The sequence below is a fragment of the Strigops habroptila genome, chromosome Z (genome assembly GCF_004027225.2).
Source record: "Strigops habroptila isolate Jane chromosome Z, bStrHab1.2.pri, whole genome shotgun sequence".
Lineage (NCBI taxonomy): Eukaryota > Metazoa > Chordata > Aves > Psittaciformes > Psittacidae > Strigops > Strigops habroptila.
The window spans coordinates 39,177,310-39,200,254 of record NC_044302.2 but is presented as its reverse complement, the minus strand read 5'-3'; the positions used below and the strand labels follow the sequence as shown (position 1 = coordinate 39,200,254).

At 43.5% G+C, this 22,945-nt stretch overlaps 1 protein-coding gene across 2 annotated transcripts; it reads right to left on the bottom strand.

Moving 5' to 3' along the window:
• Positions 1–6,139: 6,139 nt before the first annotated feature.
• Positions 6,140–20,262, bottom strand: LOX (lysyl oxidase). Of its 2 annotated transcripts, XM_030512085.1 has the most exons (7): positions 19,236–20,219; positions 18,344–18,452; positions 16,919–17,056; positions 14,523–14,679; positions 12,002–12,097; positions 11,742–11,857; positions 6,140–9,998 (listed from the first exon to the last, which is right to left on the bottom strand). In XM_030512085.1, exons 1-7 carry the CDS (start codon positions 19,960–19,962, stop codon positions 9,992–9,994), a joined length of 1,350 nt encoding a protein of 449 aa, XP_030367945.1. In that variant the 5' UTR covers positions 19,963–20,219; the 3' UTR covers positions 6,140–9,991. The 2 variants fall into 2 exon arrangements, with proteins under 2 accessions (XP_030367945.1, XP_030367946.1); XM_030512086.1 differs by lacking the exon at positions 6,140–9,998 and having other exon boundaries at positions 11,738–11,857; positions 19,236–20,262.
• Positions 20,263–22,945: the final 2,683 nt, after the last annotated feature.

Genomic DNA, 22,945 nt, shown 5'->3' with positions numbered 1-22,945 from the left:
CATCTACGTGGCGTACCTTCACCACCAGGTTCTGCACCCGAGCAGCGATATCTTGCCACAATGCAGCAGCCCAGATGGGTTTACTTCTGCGTTGCCAGTTGCTCTGCTTCCATTGCTGCAACCACCCCCACAGGGCATTTGCCACCATCCGTGAGTCAGTATAAAGTACTGGCCATTTTTCTCATTCAGCAATGCCCAAGGCCAGCTGGATGGCTTTCACCTCTGCAAACTGACTTGATTCACCCTCTCCTTCAGCAGTTTCTGCAACTTGTCACAGGGGACTCCACACAGCTGCCTTCCATCTCCGATGCTTTCCCACAATATGGCAGGACCCATCCGTAAACAAGGCATATTGCTTTTCACTCTCTGACAGTTCATTATATGGTGGGGCCTCTTCAGCACGCGTCACCTCCTCTTCTGGTGACATCCCAAAATCTTTGCCCTCTGGACAGTCCATGATGACTTCTAGAATTCCTGGACGACTGGGATTTCCTATTCGAGCTCGTTGTGTAATTAGTGCGGCCCACTTACTCCATGTAGCATCAGTTGCATGATGTGTAGAGGAGACCCTGCCTTTGAACATCCAGCCCGGCACAGGCAACCGGGGTGCCAGGAGGAGCTGCGCTTCAGTTCCGATCACTTCTGAGGCAGCTCGAACCCCTTCATAGGCTGCCAGTATCTCTTTTTCAGTGGGAGTGTAGCTGGCCTCGGATTCTTTATATCCCCGACTCCAAAAGCCGAGGGGTCGACCTCGAGTCTCCCCTGGAGCTTTCTGCCAGAGGCTCCAGGTAGGACCATTCTCCCCAGCTGCGGTATAGAGCACATTTTTCACATCTGGCCTGGCCCGGACTGGTCCAAGGGCTACTGCATGAACTATTTCTCGTTTAATTTGTTCAAAGGCTTGTTGTTGCTCAGGGCCCCATTTGAAATCATTCTTCTTCTGGGTCACGTGGTAGAGAGGGCCTACAATCAGACTGTAATTCGGGATGTGCATTCTCCAGAACCCTACAACACCTAAGAAAGCTTGTGTTTCTTTCTTGTTAGTTGGTGGAGACAGTGCTGTTATCTTGTTGATCACGTCTGTGGGGATCTGGCGACGTCCATCTTGCCATTTTATTCCCAAAGATTGAATCTCCTGTGCAGGTCCCTTGACCTTATTCCGTTTTATGGCAAAACCGGACTTCAGCAGGGTTTGGATTATCTTCCTCCCTTTCTCAAAAACTTCTTCCGCTGTATCACTCCACACGATGATGTCATCAATGTATTGCAGGTGTTCTGGAGCTTGCCCCTGTTCCAGTGCAGTCTGGATCAATCCATGGCAGATGGTAGGGCTGTGTTTCCACCCCTGGGGCAGTCGGTTCCAAGTGTACTGGACGCCCCTCCAAGTGAAAGCAAACTGTGGCCTGCATTCTGCTGCCAAAGGGATTGAGAAAAATGCATTGGCGATGTCAATTGTGGCATACCACTTGGCTGCCTTTGACTCCAGTTCATATTGAAGTTCTAACACGTCCGGTACGGCAGCATTCAATGGTGGTGTGACTTCGTTCAGGCCACGATAGTCTACTGTTAATCTCCACTCTCCATTAGACTTTTGCACTGGCCATATGGGGCTATTAAAGGGTGAGCGGGTCCTGCTGATCACTCCTTGGCTCTCCAGTCTACGGATCAGCTTATGGATGGGAATCAGGGAATCTCGGTTGGTGCGATATTGCCGCCGGTGCACTGTTGTGGTCGCAATTGGCACTTGTTTTTCTTTGACCTTCAGCAACCCCACAACAGAAGGATCCTCTGAGAGACCGGGCAAGGTGGACAGCTTCTTAATTTCCTCTGTCTCCAAGGCAGCGATACCAAAAGCCCATCTATACCCTTTTGGGTCTTTGAAGTACCCTCTCCTGAGATAGTCTATGCCAAGGATGCATGGAGCCCCTGGACCAGTTACAATGGGGTGCTTTTGCCACTTCCTCCCAGTCAGGCTGATTTCAGCTTCCAGCATAGTTAACGCTTGGGATCCTCCTGTCACTCCAGAAATAGAAATGGGTTTCACCCCTTGATACCTTGATGGCATCAGAGTACACTGTGCACCGGTATCTACTAGAGCCTTATACTTCTGTGGGACTGATGTGCCAGGCCATCTGATCCACACAGTCCAGTAAACCCGATTATCCCTCTCCTCCACCTGGCTGGAGGCAGGGCCCCTCTAATAGTGATCACAAAATTCTCCACTTATGTCTTGTAGAAAGGGATTAGTATTCCTTATCACAGGAGCTGGAGGAAAATCAGCTCTTTCACTCCATCTGGGAAACTGCTCGCCAGAGACTGGAGCAGCAGCTTTCCTGGGAGGATCATCCTTGACCGTTGTTCTCCTCTTCAGTTCACGCACCCGTTGCTCCAGAGCTGAAGTAGGTTTTCCATCCCACTTTCTCATGTCTTCTCCGTGATCCCGCAGGTAAAACCATAGGGTGGCCCATGGCGTGTACCACCTGTATTTTCTTTCTCGAGCAGTAGGGTGCCTTCTGTTAATAGCTGAGACATGGGTTGGTACGCGTGGGGAGCTGGATAGATCGGATAAATCGTCTCTCAATTGTTTGAACTCCTGGGACAGTTTTTCCACAGCTGAAATGATGGAAGGGGTGAGATTGTCTTCGAACTCTCGGAGCTGACGAATCAGGCAATCCACTGTTGGTGATATGCCGTCATTCCAGGTCATTGATGCCAATGTGTGGGCATATGATGATGGTGCACTCCGTGTAAGTTTCCGCCACATTGGTCGTGTACATTCGACTTCATCTGGGTCTACGGATGTGTTCCTGGCATCCGGCCTACGATAGAGCATCTCTATAATGGCTGATTCCCTCAGGGACTGGATGCCTTTCTCTATCGTGGTCCAGTTGGCTGAGCGACTCGTAATATCATCTTTGTAGGGAAACCTTTCCTTCGCAGCTGCCAGGAGCCGCCTCCAAAGACTGAGGGCTCGCTTCTCTCTTGCAATCGCTTTGTCAATTCCTCCTTCCCTAGCAAGTGATCCCAGCTGCTTGGCTTCCCTACCTTCTAGTTCGTGACCGTGGGCCCCATTGTCCCAGCATCGGAGCAACCAGGTGACAGTGTGCTCCCCTGGAAGATGGGTGAAATCTTTTCGCATATTCCGCAGTTCGGTTGAGGTCCGGGGTCGAGAAGTGACCTCTTCTTCTTCTTCCTCTTCCTCTGACCCACGTAGTAGTAACTCTTGTTCAGATGCTGTTGCATGTATTAATGGCATTGGGTCTTCATCTTTCTTCACTGCACGGGTTGCTCTTTGTGCCTCTTGTCGGCTTTTGCTGACAGGGGCAACAGACATTGCCACAAACTGGCCATTTGGTTTAGCTGCAGTGTTTGTCACTGTGGTTGGAGTGGCTGCAGTGCCTGCCACTAGGATTGGAGTGGTTGCAATGTCTATTGCTGGGGTTGGTGCAGCTGTTGTGCTTGGGAGTTGAGTAACACCAGCAGCTGCATTGTCTGTTGCTATCGGGGTTTGAATAGCTACTGCGCATGTCACTGGGGTTGGTGTAGCTGCGGTGCTTGGAGTAGCTATATTGTCTGTTGCTGTCGGGGTTTGAGTAGCTACTGCGCATGTCACTGGGGTTGGTGTGGCTGCGATGCTTGGAGTAGCCACATTGTCTGTTGCTGTCGGGGTTTGAGTAGCTGTTGTGCTTGTCACCGGGATTGGTGTAACTGCTGTATTTGAAGTTGGAGTAGTTGCGTTGTCTGTTGTGGTCAGGGTTTGAGTAGCTGTTGTGCTTGTCACTGGGGTTGATGTAGCTGCTGCACTTGGAGTAGCTGTGTTGTCTGTTGTGGTCAGGGTCTGAGTAGCTGCTGTGCTTGTAGTTGGCATAGCTGCATTGTCTGTTGCTTTGCCATCAGATCCAGAGACATTTTTTTCCCTTTGAAGGTGCTGGATAGTGTTGAGCAGGGCTCTGTAGGCATAGGCCAAGCCCCAGCACGTTGCAGCGAGTTGTCCCTCTCTGGTATAAGCAGAACAGCAGCACATCTCATTTAAGTGTTTTACTAGTTTTTCCGGGTGTTGCACTTGTTCAGTGGTGAAGTTCCAAAGCACTGGAGGGGCCCACTGGCCTAGATACTTGCCCATACTATCCCACACACCCTGCCACTCATGACTGTCCAGCCTCAGGGAAAATCTCTTGGTGGTCCTCCTATATCGTCGTCTAACCCTAGACCAGATTCGAACCTGATACTGCTGAATTTTTGAGATTAAACGAAATAGGATGTTCCTACGACGGGATGGCCGTGGGTAAAACACACTCCATATGTTTGCCAACATGCTGATCCCCAGCACAATCAGCAGGCAGGTTTCAAGGGTACTCAAAGGCCATCCAAAACCTTCAGAACTCTCAACTGCTGTTGCAAATAGGCTGGTGGGGGAACGGGGGTTGAAAGAGAATGCTTCCTTCGTAAGTTTACCCCCCGAGGAGAAAAAAAAAGATATGCAATTGCTAAAATATTTCATTATATACCTCCCAATGTATAGAGGTGATGGCCACGCTGGAAGCACAAACCAGACCAGTTTCATGATCAATGAGTCTATTGTATTACAAGTCATTACCATGAAGTACAGTGAAACAAGAACCTTAGCCCAGGCCCCCCAGCCGATAAACACTAAAACAGCAAATAGTGGCTGTAAGTAAGGTACAACATGCTGAAACTCTGAGATCAAGCGCAACAAGTCTGAGAGTCAAATAATCACCATTGTGACGAGTAGTAACAATGAATGCTTATCACAAATATGATTAAACACACTCTGGTCAGATCTGTCGTTATCTTAACCTTTCGTGCCCCACGTTGGGTGCCAAAAAGAACTGTCGTGGTTTGAGCCCAGCCGGTAACTCAGAACCACACAGCCGCTCGCTCACTCCCCCCACTTCTTTCTCCCCCCGCTCCCCAAGGGATGGGGAGGAGAATCGGAAGAATGTAACTCCCACGGGTTGAGATAAGAGCAGTCCCGCAACTAAGGTATAATACAAAACCACTACTGCTACCACCAGTGGTAATAATGATTAGTGAAATAACAAGGGGAGAGGATACAAGTGCTCACCACCCGCGGACCGATACCGAGCCCGACCCGAGCAGTGATCTGGGCCTTCCGGGTAACTCCCCCCGGTTTATATACTGGGCATGACGTGCTGTGGTATGGAATACCCCTTTGGCTAGTTTGGGTCAGGTGTCCTGTCTCTGCTTCCTCCCGGCTTCCCCTCCTCCCTGACAAAGCATGAGGCTGAGAAAGTCCTTGGTTGGAATAAACATTACTTAGCAACAACTAAAAACATTGGTGTTATCAGCGTTGTTCCCAGGCTGAAAGTTAAAAAACACAGCCCTGCGCCAGCTACTAAGAAGGAGAAAAATGACTGCTATAGCTGAACCCAGGACAGCAACATTGTATCTAAAATAATTTTACATTTACTCTATGAATTTCAAAAGATACTACATCCATTTTTATCTCCATTTACTCAAAGCCAAGAGTGCCATTAGTTGATACGTAAGTGTTTAACAACCTCTTACTAGACTGAGCATTCCAAAGTTTTAAGCATGCTCTTCTGTATTAATCTGTCAGTGAAGGGACAAGAGGTGCTTCACAATTTAGCCTATTTCATCAGTTTAGCATACAGATTGAAGAGGCAGCAGGATGTCGGTTTATACTCAAAGAATAACAAATAACAAAGAATAAAATGGTTTTGGAGTAACTGAGGGTTAAGCGTGTTAGTCAATTTTCTAGAGTTCATGGACTTTCTACCACAGACTGATCAACTGTTATTTCCATGAAAGAAAGGGTTTGGAGCAGAAATTCTGAAAGGGGTTTCTAAGTTCCTGTTCCTACAGAGACAGCCTATATGGTAAGGAAATCTTCTATCCAGACAAACCATACATTGCGCTGTTATGCCTTCACACGTTAAACCTGCGTGTAGTGTGAGATGTAATCTACCATGTCTTGCAACTTTTTCTTTCTTGTTTCTAACTTGTGACAATTTTTCTGAGACCATGTCAGCATGATAGAGTCTTCCTCATTTTCTATACTTATAACAACTTTAAATCAAAGGTTTCTCATTGAGAGATGGATCTGGCCTATGCATTAAATATAATACGACAAGTAGAACGCTTGAAACAATTTATTCAAGTCATTTTCACATAAACTTGCAACCATAATACGGGCATGTAACACAAGAATATGAAAGTGCAATGAAGAATACAAAGCTAGTGCCTGAATATTATAAATTAGAGCTTTTCAGATAAAGATGCAAAGTTACTGAAATGAAGACTCTTGGAAGAAAAGTGAAGGAAATAATGAAAAACCATCAAAAAAGTTGAAAAAACAAGTGGCATTTCACTGTATCTGTAGCACTTAGTTGCATAATAAAAACCTCCCAATAACATACTCTTTGGTTTTAATTCAAGTTAAAATCTTTCAGCACCTCTTAGGATCTGGAGAAAATTAAAATGCCTTATCGGCATAAGTGTGAGACACAGGATAAACCACCTTCAATGTCTCACTTATGAAATTCGCCCTGCTGGTTTTGAATGAGTGCACTGCAAACAATGCGCAAGTGAATGTAGGAAGGTACATTTGGTTTTTGCATTCATTCGGCACTGCATAGTAGACTTTGGAGCAGAGAGAAAATGAGTAGACTTTTACTAACACAAAAACATCATCTACATGGTATGTTGGTTCCATTGGTGACCAATCTGTCATTTTTGTTACACTTCATCTAAAAATATGCATATATCAAATGTATTTCAGGATTAAAAAAAATATATAACAAACCCCTCCTTTAATGAGCCTGACATACAATAAGTTCCTTATGTGCAATTTTAATCTAAAGATCTGAAATGTGGGAGGTAATTGCTTCACACACATTTTTATTATTTGGCTTTTCAAAGGAAAGTTGAGACTGCAAGACAGAAAATTCATACTAGAATTCTCACAAAAATTTAAATCTGATTTTACTCCCACAGAGACCAAAGGCAGGAAGCCTCTCAAAGATGATCGGAATAAGCCCAATGTCTGGTAAAAAGGATTCCAAAATATAATTTGCTGCATAAAATATTTTTTTATCAAAACAGCTTTTATAAATGTTCTTCAACAAAACTGCGTGTAATCCCACAAATATATTCCAGTATGAAAAAGGTAAATTAGGTGGCTGGGTAAAAACTGCAGAGCCAAGACACTGAAACTGCAGAGCCAAGACACTGAACATACTGGTTGGCACTCCCCAATTTAGAACTACTTCTACACATGCTATGTAATAAACTCTTCTACTGCGTTGTGATTTACTCTAGTTAAACAGGGGAAGTTAAAATCACATTCCTTCATTTTTTTTAATCCTAAAATCCCTTGGTTTTCTAAATAGACTGTTCATGATATCTTAGTCAATTTTTATGCTATTGTACACCATGTCATGTTGCTTAACACACATTTCAAAAGAAATACAATATTTTGCTACGGAAAAAAAAAAAAGCTACATTTTTGTAGCTCCAATATCCCCAATATTCAAAGCCATGGCGTTCAACACCTTTCTGAACCAGGCCATTCCCACTGAAAGGACCAAGCCCACTATTACAACCTCCTCCACCTACACAGATGCTCAAGGTCCTCTGGCTCCTTGCTGAATTCAGTGGAGTTCTGCAAGTAGTTTGGGTATAGACATGTGAGCAGGTTACTGCCTTATGAGTCAAGGGATAAACTCAATTTCTGTGGCTGCTCTGTGTCCAGTTAGTGCTGTCTTATCCCGCATTCAGCACATTATCAGGCACAATGAGGTACCAGCAAACAACCTTTTACGAGGAAGCAGCCCGTGCCCACAGCCTAGCTTCCATTACAGTAGCTTTTGTGTCCATTGCCCAAGCTGCTATCAGGACTTTCACCCCAATTTTGACCCAAGTCTTTAGAAAGGTGAATGCACTTGCATCCTTTAGCCCCTCTTAATCTAAAAAAATCTGGGCTGAGATTTCAGAAGCCTAGACTTTAAACGGACTGTCATTTTTGCAGACATATTGTAATAAATGGCTTTCTAATGAATCTAGTTTCCAAATTTTGCTTCTGTTCATTGCCCATACTGGTGCCTGATGGCTGAAATGGATCTCTCAGCAAAAAAAAAGGGACCTGCAGGTATAAATGGTATTAATTCTGCACCCACTCCCAATGTTGGGTAGCGATCACTGGGTTGCTGGTTCTTAGATTATTTTTAAGTATGCATACTACTTGTGCAAATTTTTAACCAAGTTGTTATGATAAAGGTGGAAATACTTTATAATCATGAAATAAGCTTAAATACATGTAATAAAGAACAAGTTGGTCTTAAAAGGATTACAATAGTTCATAAAACTATGAAATTAAATCCATAGGGTTCTATTGTGTAAAATACTTTCAAATACTGCCTCAGGTATTCTCAACAGTGCAACAGTGACCATAAAACCTCTCCATACTCCTCAGATTTTTTATTTTTTAACCATACCAAATAGCACACACATTTTTCAGGGTTTTTTTAAAAACATATTGAGCTTTCTGTGTTTCATTAGATGTTTTGAACTGCTGATTAAACATAACCAATACCAATCAATATTTCTAGGTCCCTTTGTTTCAAAAGTACATCCTTCATTTTACATGGTCAGAAATCTTCTGAAAAAAAAAACCACCAAATCCCCTTGTGATATGTTATTTCACAGTTTAAAAACAAAATCACAGCTACTGTAGCTTACAGCAGGGTGCATTGTAAAAGCAAAATAATTTGGGGATGGGAGTGGTGTACTCAGCACCAGTTAAGCAGTTCAGCAAAAACTTTAATTTGGGTTGGAAGTTTTTCCCCTTACAATGTTTATTTGGTTCCTGAACAGCCTAAAGTAGGATGTTAAATACATTGACTTTTATTCTCCCTCTATCTATAGTATATTTTCAAATTTGTTTTTCAAATACTGACATTTTTAAAGTCAAATACAGTACTTAAGGGGGAAGCAGGTAGTAGGCTTTTTCACGACAAAAATTGTTAGATATTCTGACCTACTTCTGTTGGTGGTGCCACCTGAGTTAATTGCCTGTATTATTTTGATGGTTAACCTGTTCAAGTTGGATGTTTTTCACAGATGACTACATCAGGGACTCATCATCTTCAAGAGTCCTTTTCTTGACAGGTACTTATTCGTATCCACTTTAAGTTTGCAGAGTTCTTTTAAAAGCCCCACCTTGAAAAATCTCTTGAACGTAGAAAGGTGGCTAAGTTCTTTAATTCATTTCCACAGATGAAAGGTTTCTTTCAAAACCCTATCTGTTTTTTACTTAAGAAAATGGAAAAACTTCTAATGTATTAAAAATGTAAACATAACTTTTCTTGCAGGGGTATAACTGAGATATATATATTTATATGTATTTCTCTGCTATATGTTAATATTCCTTGAAAACTGAACAGACTTTTCTCATTCAAGTCAACGTGTCCTAGCAAATTTTATTTTAATGGTACTGTAGCATTATTCTTAAAACTTTTTTTTCATTCTAGTATTTTCTTAGATAGCTGACATTAGTACTTTCTATTGCATTTTATTTAATTCATTTTACATAAATTTTCACTACCTTTTAAAATATGTTCAACTCATTCATCAGTAATATTCCCACTGAAGTCTATTATCGCGTAAACTCCAAATTTTAAGGAGTTAAGAAATGCTCATGTTTTTGTGAATGAGTTAGATTTTCAAAATATAAAGTATCTGTGCAAGAATCACCAATTCCACACATTTCAATAGTAATAAAAGTAATGCCAATTTAAATGCTTAAAATCCAGTTACAGCTTTGGTTGAGAAGCAGCTGAAGTGCTTCAAAATCACATAAGGTATGTGGGTGTATGTGTGTATGTTCTGTCGTTCTGCTTCTATAGTGTTTACATCCTATTGAAGTTTATATAATAATACTTCAGTTCAAAACATTTGGCACCGTCTTATCCGTTTTTTTGCATCTTTCTCAGTATCTGTTGGAAGAAAAGAAAGAATGTGAGGCAGATGAAAACACAGGAGTTTCTGCTAAATACCTTTTTCCAGTTTGAAAGCGCAGGTCTGTGAACAGTAACAGAAGCTGTGTTTCCTCACTCTGACATCATGACATTTACAGAGGTATGATGGGGAGACTAAAGGTTAATGGCGTAAAGCAAAGATTTCCCTTCCACGTGAATGTGCGTAGAAACGGTGTTCCCGTGTTCCTAGAAATACCAGTTAGTCCTGTTATAAAGAAATGCTTTAAAAGCTCCTGCCACAGGAGCTTTTAAAAAGATCCATCAAATATGATTGCTCATGACCTGCAGGATACCTTTTTCCTTTGTTTCCTGCAAGTCTGACCACCACATGGCAAGAACAAACAGAGGATTCTGCTGAAGCCACTTAACTTGTCGCATTTGTGACCAAAGTGTGATTATAAATACAGATCTCCGCACTGGCATGAAAAAATGTTTCTCATTTTAGCTTCATTTAACTACTGGCTTCCTAATACAAAAAGGAATTAATATTTTAAAGACTAATTAAGCAACAGTCATATTAATTCAGTGTGTTTGTCTCACTGATGCTGTTACAGCAGACTATACTGGTCATTTATTTACTTTTCATTTTCTACTCTGGAATTTATCTCCCATGAACCTCCATACAATGTTAATACTCTTTATGCAATCCAAATGAAACTGCTTGATAAATATTTTGTATGAGCAACTCAGGTATTATCCTATTACAGAAGACTGATTGCTTTGTGTGTGTGCGTTGCATAGATGCTAAGCTACGGTAGGCCTACTATGAGAAAAGTAATAAAATGAATTCACCTTTTGGAGGGGAGAAAAAAAGAGGAAATAACTGTGGCATTGTTTCCATACAATGTTAATACTCTTTATGCAATCCAAATGAAACTGCTTGATAAATATTTTGTATGAGCAACTCAGGTATTATCCTATTACAGAAGACTGATTGCTTTGTGTGTGTGCGTTGCATAGATGCTAAGCTACGGTAGGCCTACTATGAGAAAAGTAATAAAATGAATTCACCTTTTGGAGGGGAGAAAAAAAGAGGAAATAACTGTGGCATTGTTTAAACTTTTGAAGAACTAAACTGTAAATGGAACGTGTTTAAAGAGGACGGCTGCAGTGTCAGCAGCAGCAGCAAAGTAACATACACACGTGGGATTTTGAAGAATGTCTTAAGAGCTCTCTAACTGCTCAGCAGTTCTGTGTGTGTGCTATAAATGTGTACTGAATGAGCACAGAAAGGTTTTAGTGCAAATACTAAGGCAGCGTGGACCAGAGGTAGTTACCTAGCAGCCCAGACAGCCGCAGCAATTTTGAAAGAGCTATATATCCTAACGACATGATGGCAAGAGCAAAATTCTCCCTTATGATTGTTTTTCTAGACTTGATTTTTAAAAAGCAGTTCTAGCCTCACAGAAATAGTTTAATTATCAGAGGTCAGGATTTGAAAGCTCTGCAGTTATCAAGAGCAAAGCAACTGTTCCCATCATTCGTGCCAAAAAAGACCTTTGAAAAGTACCATCTGAATCCTGAGTTAACACACTAGATCCTGAAACCTGAGAGACAACTTACTGAAGAACAGGTATCACTAGAATTAATGGTGGACGTTATTTTTTCCATCTAAAGTAAATGCCTAAGTTTTATAAATCTGTTTGTCAACTTTAGTACTATGAACATAAAACAGTTGCAAAAACAAAGGAATGTACTTACGGTGAAATTGTACAGCCAGAGGCATATGCATGGTGGCCTGTATAGCGTATATCACAGCGTACTATATTGTTGGAGTAATCGGATTCAGGCACCAAATAGCTGGGATTTACACTGACCTAAAAGGGAGAAAGCACAGTGTTGTGTACTTCCAGGTTTGAGCTGATAACTTATATTCAGAAGAACATAAGCATATCATTTGTTTCTTTAAAATACAACAACCACAAAAATACCAAAACCTCCCCACTGCCAAATATCCTTACCTTCAGAATGTAATTTCCAGGTTTTACATCTGTAATATCAATCCACTGGCAATCTATATCAGCATTGTAAGTGTCATAGCAGCCAGGGCTCAGTCCCTTGAGAAAAATTAAGTTAAGAAAGATGGGTGTAAAAAAGTCATTAGGAATAGTAACATTCTAGACATTAGGGACACTCAGACTGAAGTTCACTTGACCATCACATTTCAGTGAGAAAATTACCTTAGGAAATGAGGCTTATTTTTTCTTGGCATTTTATTTGAATATCTAAAGTAGAACATGTAAGTCTAACATCTCTTTATAGACATCACTGTATTACTCCTGCATAAGAAACACCTATACTATTGATAGTTGTTCATCTGTGAGATAACTGTATTTTATTTATATTGTATTATCGCTTGTCACAGTACCCCTTTTATGTAAATATTGTGGACGCTGTTACTCACTGTTATTTACGAAAGGTAAGAATAAAATCAAAACTGACCAAAGGCTGGACCTAAATATTTGTAAATCCCAAGTAAATAGCTTCTGAGATCCTGGAGTACCAACTTGATCACCATACTTGATCCTGTCTCTACCCTTAGGAATGATGCAACTTTTTGCTATGGAGGTACTATGCCAAAGTGCCGTCTTTGAATAGTAGAGTGTAGGGCAATTTTTATGTAGAGTTTTGCACAGAAAAACCTTCTCTTTGGGCAAATAGTGACACAAGAATCTGAGAGACCTAAAAGCCTTTCCTCCAGATGAATCTTTTCTGAAAACTTAGTTGCTGTTATGCACATCAGTAAGAATCTCATATATGAATGTGTCAGTGGTTTAAATCTGGCGTCTTTTAACCGTGGCTGATACAGATTGCTCTAGGCAAAGCTGATGTGTTCTGGCAACACACAGAGTGCACAAAACCCAAGTCCTGCAGGAATTCCCTCTTGACCCAGCTGGTGATCAGCTCAGACTCTTGCATGTATGTGCCAAGTCTGAGGCTGGAGGAAAGTTTTACAGTCCAATTACAAACCCCTGAAATACGGGCTTCCAGTGGAAACGCTGACACAGCCATGATTCTAGTGACACAAATATTCCAGCTGTAAAATATGTATGTTGCTTTGTTAGATGTCATAGTCTCCAGAAAGAGGAAAGGTATTTATAAAACCTCTTCAAAGCCTTTATGTGCTGCAGATCATTCATTATATTTAAAACTCAAATGTGGACACGTCAGCCAGTGAAGCATAGCTATCATTTCTCTGTGATAAAATAACTACCTCCTAGATTAAAAACTGCATAATGAGGGATACAAGTTTATGTGAAAGTATGGCCGCATTGAGTTAAACCACAGATCCACCAAGCTCAGTGTCCTGTCTCTGACAGTGGTCAGCAGCAGATGGTTGAGGAGAAAAGAACATAAGAAATGGGATTTATAATGTCCTTTACCCAGGCAAATTCCTTTTACCAGGCATTTAACTGTATTTAAGATGTGGGGTACCATCAAATTTTTGTATTTAAGAGCCTCCATTACTTTATTTAATTTTTTTAACCCATGTAGATACTTTTGATCTCTGCAATGTCCTATGGCAAGGCATTCAATACTTTATTCATGTGTCAAAAGAGCTCTCCTCTCTGTTTTAAAGCTGTTGTCTGACAGTTCTTTTGGATATCCTTAAATTCCTGTACTGTGAGAAACAGTGAATGTCAACAACTTCCTGTTTCCATACAGGACCACTCAAGGTTTGGTATTTTTTCTGGTTTTCCAAATGGAATTAGTCTATGAAATCTCTTAGTGTGATAGCTACACTACACTGCTGATCATCCTTGTTCTCCTGGGGTTGCTTGGTTTGGGTTTTTAAGCTTTTCTGTAGCAGTTTCCAGAAGTGGTGACCAGACTCCATGCAGTATTTAAGGTAGGAGTCTATCGTGGATTTGTATCATATCATAACGGTACATTCATTTTTTTATCTATTCCCTTAATGAGCTCTAACACCTTGGTTTACTTTGTGTACAACCCATCATAATAGTCACATGGCTGCCATTCTCTTCAGCAACCCTCTATACATGCATAAAGCTACACTGTAAGTTTTCTGTGTTGGACTGCCAGCCAGAAACTACAGGTGTTAACGGCATTCAGCACCTTGCAGCCTCAAGAAATATACTACCCAAGAATTCTGGGACCAGCCAAGGACATCACCGAGCAGTTTCTGGAGGAAGCACACTGGAAAAGGCTTCTTCACTAACTCTGTCTCAGGTTTCCTTTAGCTCACTTCACCAGTCCTGTAACCACAAGAACTTGTGGTGTGTTTTAATATGGTTCAGTTACCAGTGATGCTAGGCTAGTAAGTGTCTCTGCATTTGAATGAGGCATCCACATTTAACAGCATTTGAGCAAATTGTAAGTCTCAAAGTTGCTGTGATGGAGAATTTCAGAGCTAGTTAGGGCATCAGATAATTTAGGCCATCAGGTGATTGGTAATAAAAAATATCCAAAGATAAATCAGAGAGGAAAAATAAACTTGTTTGTCTCCGAACCAACTCTTACCTGCGTATGCGCTGTACATGCATACCGTCTATAATATCCATAATCACAGGAGGTATCTTCAAGACAGAAACTTGCTTTGTGTCCTTCAGCAACTTTTCTGTGTGAGCTTGCATCCAGCAAGTCATAGTGGCTGAATTCATCCATGCTATGATAATGTCTGTTAAACCATAGATACATTATTAAAGATGGATCAGATCTTGTCAATAACATTTTAACAGATTCCTATTTGATCTACCTTCTGTTAGATCTGGCCAAATTTTATTTATTGCACAGATCTTTTGCGTTAGTATATTTCCTATTCCTAGACATTCAAGTAACTTTTATTTCCATTATTGTAATTTTCAATGACTATAAAATAAATATATAAATAAATAATAGATTTTAATTTGTTAAGGGAAAGACTCTATAGCAGCACTGTTTTTCCAAATTTCCTGTTTCAGTTTTTTTCCAATAACAATAGCAAGTATTAGGTAGTTCATATTGGAATTGTACCTCTTACAACTGCCCTTAGCCAGAGTTTCGAGAGGAATGCTTACCTTACACTCTGTAAATTCCAGGGAAGTTTTCTACTTCCTAGTAAAAACCCAACAATTCACTTTCACATTTCCATGGCCCTCAATCAATATAACACATTCATAGCATTAGCAAAAACAAATCTGCATAAAGAAATCAGCTTCTGTGTACTGGCAGTTCAGATCTCGTCCAACGTCAATTTTTGTAGACTATACTTAATGTAGTCTCTGTTTCAAAAGTCTGTATATTTTGGATCTGGGCACAGTGATGCATTTTTCTTGCTGTCACACAGATTTCTAGCTCTTACTGTGAACTTGAACACCTATTATTCTTGTAATTTCACTTTTTCAAACACAAAGAAAACTAAACTTTTACTATCTACCTGCACAGATGTCTGTGCAACATCTGGCTGCTGTTACTTACGAATCCCTTCAGCTGAAGAGTTATATGAGAAAGATATAATTAAACAGAATTCAAACGGATTGTTAAAACAAAGAGGAGCACACAAGTCTCACAAGCATGCATGTCAAGAACACTAAAAGCAGTCCTCAGATGATGATGACTAACACTAAAGTCTGATGGCTAGCCAAACTAATTGGCAGTTACAGTTCATTTCCAAATGAGCTTGTTTCACTCTCATGGCAATGATCACAAGAAATGCATTTTTTTTATAGGCAATATATTTTCTGTCCAAGAACTGAATCAACATCAGAGACTCTTTGCATCTGGATAGTGATCATGGCAGAGTAAAACTGCTTTTTCACAAATGGAAGATTTCAGTTGCTCTCTATCCATCTCATTCATCTATCAATTTTGCAAGCACCAGGGTTAGAGGTTTTTTTGGTGGTGGTTTCTTTTTCAGGCGTGGGGGTTAACTAAAGTATTTATGAAAGCTTTTTTGTTTGGGTTGAGTTAGTTTTAGCTTTTTGATCCTTCCAAGATTTATAAACTATCAATATTTGTCATTTTTTAAAAGAATTTGCTGTAATGATCCTGATTTTTCATTCAAAGCTTAAAACCTCTGAAGCTAAAGAGAAATATTTCATTTACTCTAGGGGCCTTTAGATCAAGACCACATTATGTATTATTTTTTAATCAGAATAATAGAACAATACCCATAACAGCAGAGTTGTATTTGAAGTAAGGTGGAAGTAAGGTAAGCTTTCTATTGGTCCTGCTACAAAATAGCAAAAATTGGAATGAACCTTCAAACTTGTTGCATGTGAACTTTCTGAAAAGGTGCAAGTCTTCAGTGTAACCTGCACATAAAATGCTAAAAATGTTCTACTACATTTGCCTTGCCATGTTTTCAGCAATTTTGCTACTTCTAGAGCAGTACTGCTATGTGAAAGTATCATATGAGAAGGGTACTGATAATGGGATCAGTCAACTCAGTACCTTCTTTTTCCACATTGACCAGACCATTCCTTGTCAAGAAGTAACCCATATCAAATTCAAGTCAAGGAGTATGGGTCAATGTTTACAATGATATATTATAGGGAACATGTAGTAAAGGTACATTTTAGGGTTTGCACAGTTATTTTACCATGACTGGGACTTCTGCTTACTGGTTTCACTTAAATGTAACTGGACTATCATCAGAAGAGGTGTCACTATCAAAACTGATTTGAGCCTTGTAATTATAATGAATTTATACTTGCAAGAGTTTTATACTTATGGGTAAGCTTCATATCCATTTTGGTTTCAGGTGGCTACATAAGGAGTAATTACCACTACCATAAAATTAATCAGGTGGTATAAGGCAAAAGCTTCCCTCTGGCTTTCCCCTGTTTCACTGCAGCTTTAGAAAATGTCACCTCTAAAGTGGCAATTTGCTAGTGGAAAAGATAATTAGGAGGTACCATACTGAGCACTTCACTCACTGGTGACAGCTGTGCCACTCCCATGAATAACGCGGTCTGCTGGGCAGAAAATCTGACGTGCCTTGATTCTTCACTCTTTGGGGGAATCTCAAGAGCACCCGATTGTCATAGTCTCTGACATCTGCTCGGTAAGCTGAGCTGTAATCATGCAAAAAAGAGATGTAAGTATATGCAAGAAATCGCCTTACATGGTCTCAGAAGTAACTGATATAGCACAGATCTTTTCAGCCTCCTTAAAGCTTATGCATTGGAGACACACAAGAATGCCACATGGTGTACTTAGAAGTGCCTGGTGTCAGACCAAGACCTGAATAAGGTTCAGATCTGCTTCTAATAACGTAAACAGAAGTTTGACCACTGACTCTGCCTCTGTCTCTGAGGCAGATCACAGCTTAGCTGTAAAATCGATGGTACTGATGGTACCAAAACCACAATTTTATTAATGGCTGTTAACCAAAGTAACTCACTGAGTGTGTAAGATCACACAACAGGTGTTTGTTTCTGTCGAAAAAGATCATATTTGCCTTAGGCTTTATTTTCCTATTTCACATAGCTTTTATCTACAGTCTTTTAAATACTGGAATATTTTAATCAATTGATAACCTGCAAGAACATTTCAATTAATCTTCATGGTAAGATTAGCATAAAAACTATTGCTTCTTATGCCACGTTTTCTTTTTCCAGCAAGTGAAGAAAGAGCGTGACCCTGGAAACAGCCTGGCATCAATTAATGATGCTGGTAAATAAATAAATCTGGTTTGCATGATAAGGTATCAAACAAGTTAAAATGGTTAAAAACAGCTATGTTGATTTCTTTCCAATCAAAACAGGAAAAATCCCCCTTTGCCAACTGAACAGTACCTAACATAATAGAAAAGCCATTATTTCAACCTATTCAAACACTTTGAAACATTTTTTTCATGGAGATTTTAGTCTTAAGAGTCATTACAAGGCACAGGCCCAGAAACAATTAGCATGTTATAATTTAACTTGTGCTGGTAAGAATAGTTTAGTTTTCTTTTTTTTTTTTTTTATTTTTAATGGAGTAGAATATGATCTTGTTGGATTAGAGCAGGGACATGAAAATCACCAGATTCAAGTGGATGTTTTTAGGTACCTACATTTTGCAAAATTCACGTATGTTCAAATGAGCCTGATAACAGAAATGTGCAATATAACTTTTCACAAAATGTAGGTTCTTCAGAGCATCTGTGGTGTGCGTCTCTCTAGTATGGCTGTATTGGTTTCTTATGTGCACATCCCACCATCTGCCACAGGCTTATAAGAAGGTTACAAACTGGAGTACATGCCCTGGGCCCTCCAGCCTCTCTTGTCTGCACTCTCCACGGAGTCCCCAGGCACTCTGTGGTGGGTGCAGGAGCACAAGAACCCACCGTCAACAGGAAAAGCCGGGGCGATGCCTACCTTGCCAGGCAGTTTTCCTCGGCAGCACATCTCAAGTTATACATGGACATCCTCTGGACATATGTGGACGCCTGGATGTAATAGGGATCCGGGACTAAGTCAGGGAGACCTGCAGTTCATCAAACCAACCACATAACAGCAAGATCAACCCAGGACACGTCTACAAATTCTTGGCTTCCACCCCAATTGTTAGAAGCAGTCGCTTTGCTATGGACCCTGCCACCCATTAAGGCCGCTCTCCCTCTTGCTCAGGTCCTTCGGCTTTTCTCAAAGCCTGCACCACAAGCGCAAGTCCCGGACCTCCGCGGTGGGCTGCCCACCGTGCCACCCGCACCTCGCCGTTTCCCCAGCCCCGGCGACCGCCGCCTCGCGGGATCGGGCCATCTGGCCGGCTTTGCCCGGAGCGAGGGGTTGGCAGGACCGCAGATCCCGCACCGTATCCCTGCGGGACGCGCCGCGCTGGCAGCGCGGGGGCGGGACCGGCGGGCGGCACGGGACGGGACGGGAGAGGAAAGGAGAAAAAGGGAAAGGAAAGGAAAGGAAAGGAAAGGAAAGGAAAGGAAAGGAAAGGAAAGGAAAGGAAAGGAAAGGAAAGGAAAGGAAAGGAAAGGGGTAAGGAAAGGAAAAAGGAAAGGAGAAAGGAAAGGGGAAAGGAAAGGGGAAAGGAAAGGGGAAAGGAAAGGGGAAGGGGAAGGGTAGGAAAGGAAAGGAAAGGAAAGGAAAGGAAAGGAAAGGAAAGGAAAGGAAAGGAAAGGAAAGGAAAGGAAAGGAAAGGAAAGGAAAGGAAAGGAAAGGAAAGGAAAGGAAAGGAAAGGAAAGGAAAGGAAAGGAAAGGAAAGGGAAAAGGAAAGAGGAAAGAGGAAAGAGGAAAGGAAAGAAGGCAGACTCTTACCATACTGGAAGTAGCCGGTGCCATAGCCGGGTCGGTACCTGCTGCCCTGGCGGGGCCGCTCGTAGGTGTCGTAGTAGTTGTAGTAGGGGTTATCGTCCGTGTACTTGTAGGGGTTGTAGGGGTCGTCTCCTACCATGACATCTTCCCGGCCCGGTCTGAAGCTGCTGAGGGGCGGCAGGCCGCCGGCCCCTGTGCTGCTCCGGCTGCCGTCGGTCCCGGTGCCCCCGGCGGGGCTGGTGGAGGCGCCGGGTCGCGACGCCCCCAAGGATGCGCTCCCAGCCTCCCCGGTGGCCGCGGGGATAGCGGAGCCCTGGCTCCGCGGCACGGAGGAAGTGCGGCCCCCGGAGGGAGCCTGGTAGCCGGCCTGGAACCAGTGCCGGGCACCGGAGCCGCCCCGGGTGCCGGCGGTGGGCTGGGTCTCCGCGGCGGCGGCGGCTCGGGCGGCGGCTCTCCGCGGCAGCGTGCCGTTGTTCCGCAGGAGCAGGATGGGGCTGCCCACAGCCTCGGCCGCCTGCCTGCGCCGGGGGGGCTGGTACTGGGAGCCGAGGCTGAGTAGGCTGTACACCTGCCCGTTGTTCTCCCACTGGATCCGCTGCCTCCAGGCGGCGGGGGGCGGCGGGGGCTCCCGGCGCGGCGGCGGCTGCTGGCAGCCGGCAAGCCACAGGCAGCTCCAGTAGATGCACGCGTGGAGCTGGGCGAACAGCAGCCCCGGCTGCACGAAATGCATCTTCTCCTCTTTCCTGGGTGCCGGCGGAGGGGAGAAACGGGCGAAAGCGGGATGGCGAGCGGAGAGAGAGGGACGCCTTCCTGGCCGGGACGGCCCGGGGGGGTTGGGGGGGGGAGCTGTTGGGAGGCCGGGGGGTACGGGCTGCGGCTCTGGAAGGGTTAGGTGGGCAGCGGGGTCTCAGGCGCGGCAGCAGCCAGGCGGTGCCATCGGGCAGGTCGGGCCGCCGGGAAGGAAACCCGGCCCGGGGGAGGCGGCGGGAGGGGCTTTTCTTCTCGCCGGTATTTATAGGCGAGGGGATGCGAATAGGGAGCCGGAGCAAACAATCAGCCTCTCATCGTCCTCCGGCCCGCGCTGGTGTCTGGAGCGAGGGAAGGAGGAGGAGGAGGAGGAGGCGAGACCAGGGACTTTAAACTTGCTGGCACGCTCGCAAAGTTACACAAGCCCCGCTGGCTGCGCTGGCTGCGCCCCCGCCATTTGTTCACGTAATGCGGCTGGAAACGTGCGGCCCTGACAGTTCCCCCACGGCCGCCCCCCGCCCGCTCCGAGCGGGGGAACGAGGGGGATGGGGCGGCCCGGGACGGCGCGGCGGCTGCAGGGGCTCCCCATCCTCCCGCCGCCCATCCTCCCCGCCTCCCTCCCTCCCTCCATCCATCCATCCACCCCTGCTGCCCCCCCGCGCCCCGATCCGCGCCGAGCCTGCGGCAGGCGGGCGCGCTCAGACACACGTAGTCTGCCAGAGTATGCGGTGGGGCAGCGCCAAAGTATGCAAAGGAAAAATGCTATTAGCTCATCAGCGCTGGAGAGACTAGAAACGGGGTGGCGAGGAGGGGGAAGGGGCCGCTAGCGAAAGAGGAAACATGTTTCTGGAAAATGTGCTGGCCGGCAGCTACCTCCCGGGCTGGAGCAGCTGCTGGGGACCTTGGTCTCATCGCTGAGTAACAGTCGGATCCCCTTAATGAGCTCTTAATTAGGAGAAAATCTCCATCAAATAAACTCTTGACTATTGACTTTTGGGTTTTCTGCGTATGAGTCACACGAGAAATATGCTGGCGGTGCTGCTCCCGGAGTAAGATTTCATTGAAAAGTGAAATTTCACATGGGAGAGGCTTAGCCCTGTCACCAGAACAAATAAATCTGGCTGGAGCAGCGTCTCCCCAAAACCATGATGGAGAAGAGGAGCATGCTGTGGCCTGAAAGCCTCTCCGTCCCTTCCTGCTTTTACAAGAGTTCATAAGCCCTGTGTTTTGATAAGTGCAATCACCCAGCAAGGCAAACGAATTAACGTCCGTGGATTTCAGCCAAAACTCCTTTTGGGTGTATTTTTCCAAGGGCTGTTTGCTTATGAATCCTTGCAAAGGAATGGAGAACACAAAAGTTCTCCTTCACCAAAAGTTTGGTGGTGAGGGTATTTCTCAAGCGGTTCTTATCAAAGGCCATCAGCCCAGGCTGGAAGAAGTTTTTACCCTACTGAGGTAGATGTAAGGCACCTTGCTGCTGCTGCTGGCTTCCCCAAGTCAGGTTGGCAGTCTGCAGGCTAGTGGCTGGGCAAATAAGTTCCATTGCATTTTGATGCTCTTGATACCTTCTCCTGTCATTTTTGTTGTATTGCAGTTTATTGCATATTACTTCAAATGCTTGTGGGTCGGAGCCTGTGACCAGTGACTGGCACCAGCTGCTCACCATGCCAGGCTTGCTTACTCTGCTCCTGGTCTGGGGAGACCTGTGCTGCAGGCAAGTGTGCAGCCTAGTGGACTTCCTTAAGCACTGTTCGCTTCCCTGCAGTCACCCTAACAACCTGGAGGTTTAAAATCACTGGGAAACCAGCAGTTCACTGTCAAAATTCCCAGCCTGGGGAACACTGAGGAGCACAGGCCAGTGATGCACCAAGGAGAACAAAGTCTTCTTACCTGGGAATAGCCCCAGTAGCAAAGTGGGTGTTTGTTATCACTGTTCTCCATAACCAGGATGGTGGGGAGCATCTGCTGGACTGAGCCCCCAGGCAGAATCAGTGACTGGTGCCTTTACGCAAGAGGGTTGTGCCTGACACTCCAGTTAGACCTAATCTGGGCAGTTTTGCTACAGAGGTGGTTGGGTTTGGGTTCTCTTATTCGTCATAATAGCAGGCTGCTCATCTCCTTGATCTTTCTTCTTGTGACTTTTAAAATATTATTCTCCACTTAAAGGTTTGCCTGGAACAATCAGTGACTAAGACTGAGTAAAGTGGAAAGGTTGAAGATAAGGAAAATACAACACTGATGGAACAAGATTTCTATCTTTCAAATCTTCCTCTAAATCTTACTAGTGTTACAAACAGCAGGTTGTTGTCCAATGTGTGATATTAGACAATGTTTCCACACAGTGGAATTTTGGCCATTTTTTTTTTTTTCCTGATTAAGTAACTATTTTTCATGAAACTGGAGAAGGCTACTCCTACCCATTTATCAGCCATTCACACTGTCTGCCTTTTTTTCCGTAGCACGAGTGTAATTTGTTAATTGATTTAGATTTCATAAAGCATGAAAAGCACTATCAGCATCCCTAGAGAGTCATGTCCTTCTCTTATCATTAGGTGCCTATGTCCATTGAACTACTGTCCTCTCCTCACAGGTTGCCTAGTTATACAAGCTTTAATACCTTGGGTCTGCCCAGACCATCAAAAAGCCTACCCAGTATCTGTGACCAGAGGTACAGAGGTGAAAACCTCTGCAATACCTTACAAGACTTGTAAACAAGTCAGGTACTGTGAATGCTTTAAAAATACCCTAAAAACTGTCAAGTACTCTGGTATTAAGCTTTCTCATGTGGTTAATACACTAAAGCCCAGTTCTGACACTAGGTCACAGTTAATTTAGTTACTTTACCTGCCTCTTTCTTAGTGTACCTCTTTGTCTTTTGGCTGGAGTGACTGGTATGCTGGGGTACTAGTTGCACTGGGGATTTTGATTTCTGCCACCTACAGAAATAAACAAAGTCTATATCAACT

Excerpts from the sequence above, each read along its gene's own strand:
- LOX (XM_030512085.1), bottom strand. The coding sequence starts at position 19,962 with ATGCATTTCGTGCAGCCGGGGCTGCTGTTCGCCCAGCTCCACGCGTGC. Across the intron at positions 17,057-18,343 it reads GAGGAAAACTGCCTGGCAAG|CTCAGCTTACCGAGCAGATG; the intron begins GTAGGCATCGCC and ends GCATGATTACAG. Across the intron at positions 12,098-14,522 it reads CATGTACAGCGCATACGCAG|GGACTGAGCCCTGGCTGCTA; the intron begins GTAAGAGTTGGT and ends ATTTTTCTCAAG.